This window comes from Sinocyclocheilus rhinocerous, unplaced genomic scaffold (genome assembly GCF_001515625.1).
Source record: "Sinocyclocheilus rhinocerous isolate Xijiao unplaced genomic scaffold, SAMN03320098_v1.1 scaffold2594, whole genome shotgun sequence".
NCBI lineage: Eukaryota > Metazoa > Chordata > Actinopteri > Cypriniformes > Cyprinidae > Sinocyclocheilus > Sinocyclocheilus rhinocerous.
In genome coordinates, this window is record NW_015665225.1 from 49,979 (window position 1) to 54,729 (window position 4,751).

The 4,751-nt window shown below is 35.7% G+C and overlaps 1 protein-coding gene across 1 annotated transcript in view; it reads left to right on the plus strand.

The window, feature by feature from the left end:
• The window catches only part of LOC107731304 (netrin receptor DCC-like), a gene marked incomplete at its 5' end in the record, with an annotated part of 67,152 nt that overhangs the window by 49,925 nt on the left and 12,476 nt on the right, over positions 1-4,751 (plus strand). Inside the window, one exon of the mRNA XM_016542357.1 lies at positions 2,346-2,561. Within this exon, the coding sequence (XP_016397843.1) occupies positions 2,346-2,561 (216 nt within the window). The remainder of the gene's footprint in view (positions 1-2,345; positions 2,562-4,751) is intronic.

Consider the following 4,751-nt stretch of genomic DNA (forward strand, 5'->3'; position numbering starts at 1 on the left):
CTGTCTCTCTGTCCGTCCGTCCGTCTGTCTGTCTGTCTGTCTGTCTGTCTCTCTGTCCGTCCGTCCGTCTGTCTGTCTGTCTATCTATCTATCTATCTATCTATTTACCAGTCTATCTCTCTATATATCTATCTGTCTATCTATCTATCTATCTATCTATCTATCTATCTATCTATCTATATCTGTCTCTCTGTCTGGCCGTCCGTCCGTCTGTCCGTCCGTCTGTCTGTCTGTCTGTCTATCTATCTATCTATCTATCTATCTATCTGTCTATCTGTCTACCTACCTGTCTATGTCTGTCTATCTGTCTGTCCGTCTGTCTGTCTGTTTGTCTGTCTTTCTGTCTGTCTGTCTGTCTACCCGTCTATCTATCTCTCTATCTATCTCTCTATCTCTGTCTGTCTACCCATCTATCTATCTCTATCTCTGTCTGTCTATCTATCTATCTGTCTGTCTGTCTGTCTGTCTACCTGTCTATCTATCTCTCTATCTCTGTCTGTCTGTCTGTCTGTCTGTCTGTCCATCCATCTGTCCGTCCGTCCGTCCGTCTGTCTGTCTATCTATCTATCTATCTATCTACCTACCTGTCTATGTCTGTCTATCTATCTGTCCGTCCGTCTGTCTGTCTGTCTGTCTACCCGTCTATCTATCTCTCTATCTCTATCTATCTCTCTATCTCTGTCTATCTATCTATCTATCTATCTGTCTGTCTGTCTGTCTGTCTACCTGTCTATCTATCTATCTATCTATCTATCTATCGACCTACCTACCTACCTACCTACCTGTCTATCTATCTGTCCGTCCGTCCGTCCGTCCGTCTGTCTGTCTGTCTGTCTGTCTACCTGTCTATCTATCTATCTATCTATCTATCTATCTATCTGTCTGTCTGTCTGTCTGTCTATTGTTATACCAGTTGTTATACTCTTCATTATATCTATCTATTGTTCATTATGTTGTACAATATATCTATATATCTATCATTCATTATATTGTTCGTTATATCTATATTTAGTTATAAAATACGTTATATCTATATTTCGTTCATTATATTGTTCATTTTATCTGTCTATCATTCATTTTATTGTTCTTTATATCTATCTACCGTTCATTATATTCGTTTGTTATATCTATCTATCGTTCGTTTGTGATATTGTTAGTTATATCTATCTAGCAAGTAAAGCATTGAATAAATGTGAAATTTTCAAGTAAAAAGACTGAAATATTATTTTCCTGTAAAACATTTTCCAAAAATCTTTTATTATAACTTCACAAAATCGTTGTTTTAGAGTGTAGTAGTATTTGAGAGTAATGTCAGCTGTTACTACATCATCACTGGATGACCAATCACAACACACCAACACAAGCAGCTGTTTTATTTAATGTAATATAGAGATGTGTTGGCCCTGAATAAACCAGGCTCGTCCTGCTGTCTCCGCTTTAAATGAGTTTGTTAGCAGCAGAAGAAATTGATTTGTTTTGGTCCTTTGGCAGCAGCTTCGAGTCTCTTTGCATCATTGAAATAAAACGGCTCTGGACCACAGTGAGTCCAGTTAATCCACGCTCATCATATATATGCATGATTACTAATGGAAAAATCCAAGCGTAGTTTTCAAATGACCAAAACACTCATACTTTTAATAGACTTTCATGAGCTCTCAGTATCAGCATGCAAACTGCATCTGAATGAGTTATAGTGAAATGGAATGGAATGAGTCTCACGAAACCTGCTTTAGCTCCATCAAAAGACAATAAATCCATATGCATTACATTCTTGAGAATATTTTTGAATAACAGCAATGAGAATGTGCTTAATTAAAACAAAATGAAAAAGGTCACATTTTTAGTTTAATTTTTCAAATGTTTCATTCCACATTTATTTCTATAGCACTTTATGCAATACACATTTTTTCAAAGTAATAATCAGGAAAATAACAGTGTTTATGTTGCAATTCATCAATTATGAAACAAATTCATGTCGCTTTGGATAAAAGCGTCTGCCAAATGATTAAATAATTCAGTGTCAATGTAAATTTCAGCTGTAAAGCAGCTCTACAGAAGACAATAGTGTCATTATTCAGATCAATTCTGACCAAGTTTTGTTCTCATCTGACAGTGTCAGTGCAGTGCAACATTAATTGTCTTTTAAGCCCCAAAATGTAAGTTATTATTTTCTATGAGGTAAAAAAAAACTCTGGACATGATCATATGAGATTCACTGAAACACCATCAACGAATCTGAATTTGAAATATGTCACATCTTCATGTGATTGGCTGCTGTCTGGTGCTTTTGGCTCTCATTTACATAAAAGCTCAGTTTTCGTTCTGTGTTTGTGTGTTTTTCCCAGCGATGTCAGCGGAGGGCGCCGCTCCAATGGCCCCGCTGCAGCCGCAGCCTTTGATTCCCACGGCGCAGTCGGAGCCGTCGGGGTCGGAGGAGATCCCCAGCCGCACCATCCCGACCGCCTGTGTGCGGCCCACACATCCCCTGCGCAGCTTCACCAACCCGCTCCTGCCTCCACCCATGGGCACCATCGAACCCAAGGTCTACACGCCCATGACAGGTAAACCTCCATCAGTCATGTGAACATTCAGCTTTATAGTACATTTACATTTACATTTAGTCATTTAGCAGACGCTTTTATCCAAAGCGACTTACAAAAGTGGACAATAAAAGCAATCAAAACTAACAAAAGAGCAACAATATATAAGTGCAAATGACAAGTCTCGGTTAGCTTAACGCAGTACACGTAGCAAGGTGTATATATATATATATATATATACATATACACACACACACAAACAAAGAAAAACAAGTAGATAGAATAGAAAAAATAGAAAGCTAGTTTTTGTTTTTTGTTGTTTGTTTTTTTAAATAAAGAATAAAAAAATAAAGAAAAAAGATAAATATAAAGTAGAATTAAAATAGAATAGTAGCGTCTGCTTTCGTTCAGTAAACCAGTGCACTCTTAAAAATAAAGAAATAATAGAAAGAGGACAGAGAACTTTAGTTTGGCCGCAAGAATGGGGGGAAAAGGCACTAATACTAATTGATATTTCTGTGTTACCATTTGTTTGTTTATTTGTTTGTTTGTAAAAAACAATATCAGTGAATTTGATTGAATTTTTTTTAATGTTATTTTTTAAATAATGTAAAAATATCATTTAAAAGTATAATTTAAATAATATATATATTATAATATATATATATATATGTAATAATATATAATCTTTTTTTTTGTTAAATCATGTAAAAAAATATAATTTAAAAATAATTTTATTTAAAATTTTGTTGAATTATTTCAAGATTTTTTTTATTATTATTAATATATTATAATATAATATAATTGGATATAAAACAACATTTACTTTTGGTCCACAGCCCTCAATTAAGTTTGATTTCTGTTTTGTTTTGTAAGAAAAAAATATTTTTGGATCCTCAAATTTTATTTAAAATTTTGTTGAATTATTTCAAGATTTTTTTTATTATTATTAATATATTATAATATAATATAATTGGATATAAAACAACATTTACTTTTGGTCCACAGCCCTCAATTAAGTTTGATTTCTGTTTTGTTTTGTAAGAAAAAAATATTTTTGGATCCTCAAAGAACCTTTCAATTAGCAGATCTTAAGAAAAGAGCATTCTAATAATATGAAGAACCTTTTTTCATTTTAAGGAACCTTTTGTGCATCTGAAAGCTTCTAGACTCTTAAAAATAAAGGTTTCAAAGGTTTTTTTTTGTCTCCTGTGATGCCACAGAAGAACCATTTCTAGTTTTCTAAAGAACCAATGATCAGTTCTTAAAATAACCATTTTTTTCATAGTGTTAAGAACATTTTAAGAATCTAAAGAAACTTTTTCCACTATAAAGACTCTTTTGTGCAGTAGAAAGATTCATGGATGTTAAAGGCTCTTCATGGCACCATCAATGCCGGTTATTTTTCAGAGTGTAAGTAGCGGGTTGTGCTGGTTAGAGGACTAGTTCATATGATGTTTCGCATGTGAATGAGGGCAGTGGAGATGTGGAATCAGAAGGAGATTCCCCCTTCTATGTAAAGTGCTTTGAGTGCCCAGAAAAGCGCTATATAAATGTAAGGAATTATTATTATTATTAGAAGAGGGAATCTGGTGGGTTGTGTTGTGCTGTCTGTAGCCAGAGGCGGAGACGGTGGAGACGTGAAGCTGTATCTGGTGTGAGTCTGGAGTCTGATGGCCTCTCGGTGGGAAATCAGACAGTGAATAAAGCGCTTGGTTTGTGTGTGTGTGTGTTCCCATCGGTGGCTGTATTGTTCATCGATTGCAGACATCATAACAGTGTGGAAACACTCTCAAACGTACACAAACACTGACGCTCCAGGGCTTCTGCTTGCTCAGAGGAGATCTGACTCTCTCTGGATCTTCAGTCCTCATTGCAGCGCTGCAGCAGATATTCGGAGACAGACACAGCAGCTCATGTTTCCCCCGCAGTTAGGATTTAATTGGTTCTGCTCAAACCGTTTCGTGTATGTGAGGCTCCAGACGCTTCTCCATTAAGCTTGAGAATGGAGACTGAATGGACACTCTTTCCGCTCAGATGTTCGACAAGCATCTGATTATAAGATCCAGCAGTGAGAGCGAATGAAACATTCCAGGATCCGATTAAAAGATTCGCTCGGAAATCCAGCAGAGAACAGACAATCTATCTATCTATCTATCTATCTATCTATCTATCTATCTGTCTGTCTGTCTGTCTGTCTATCTATCTATC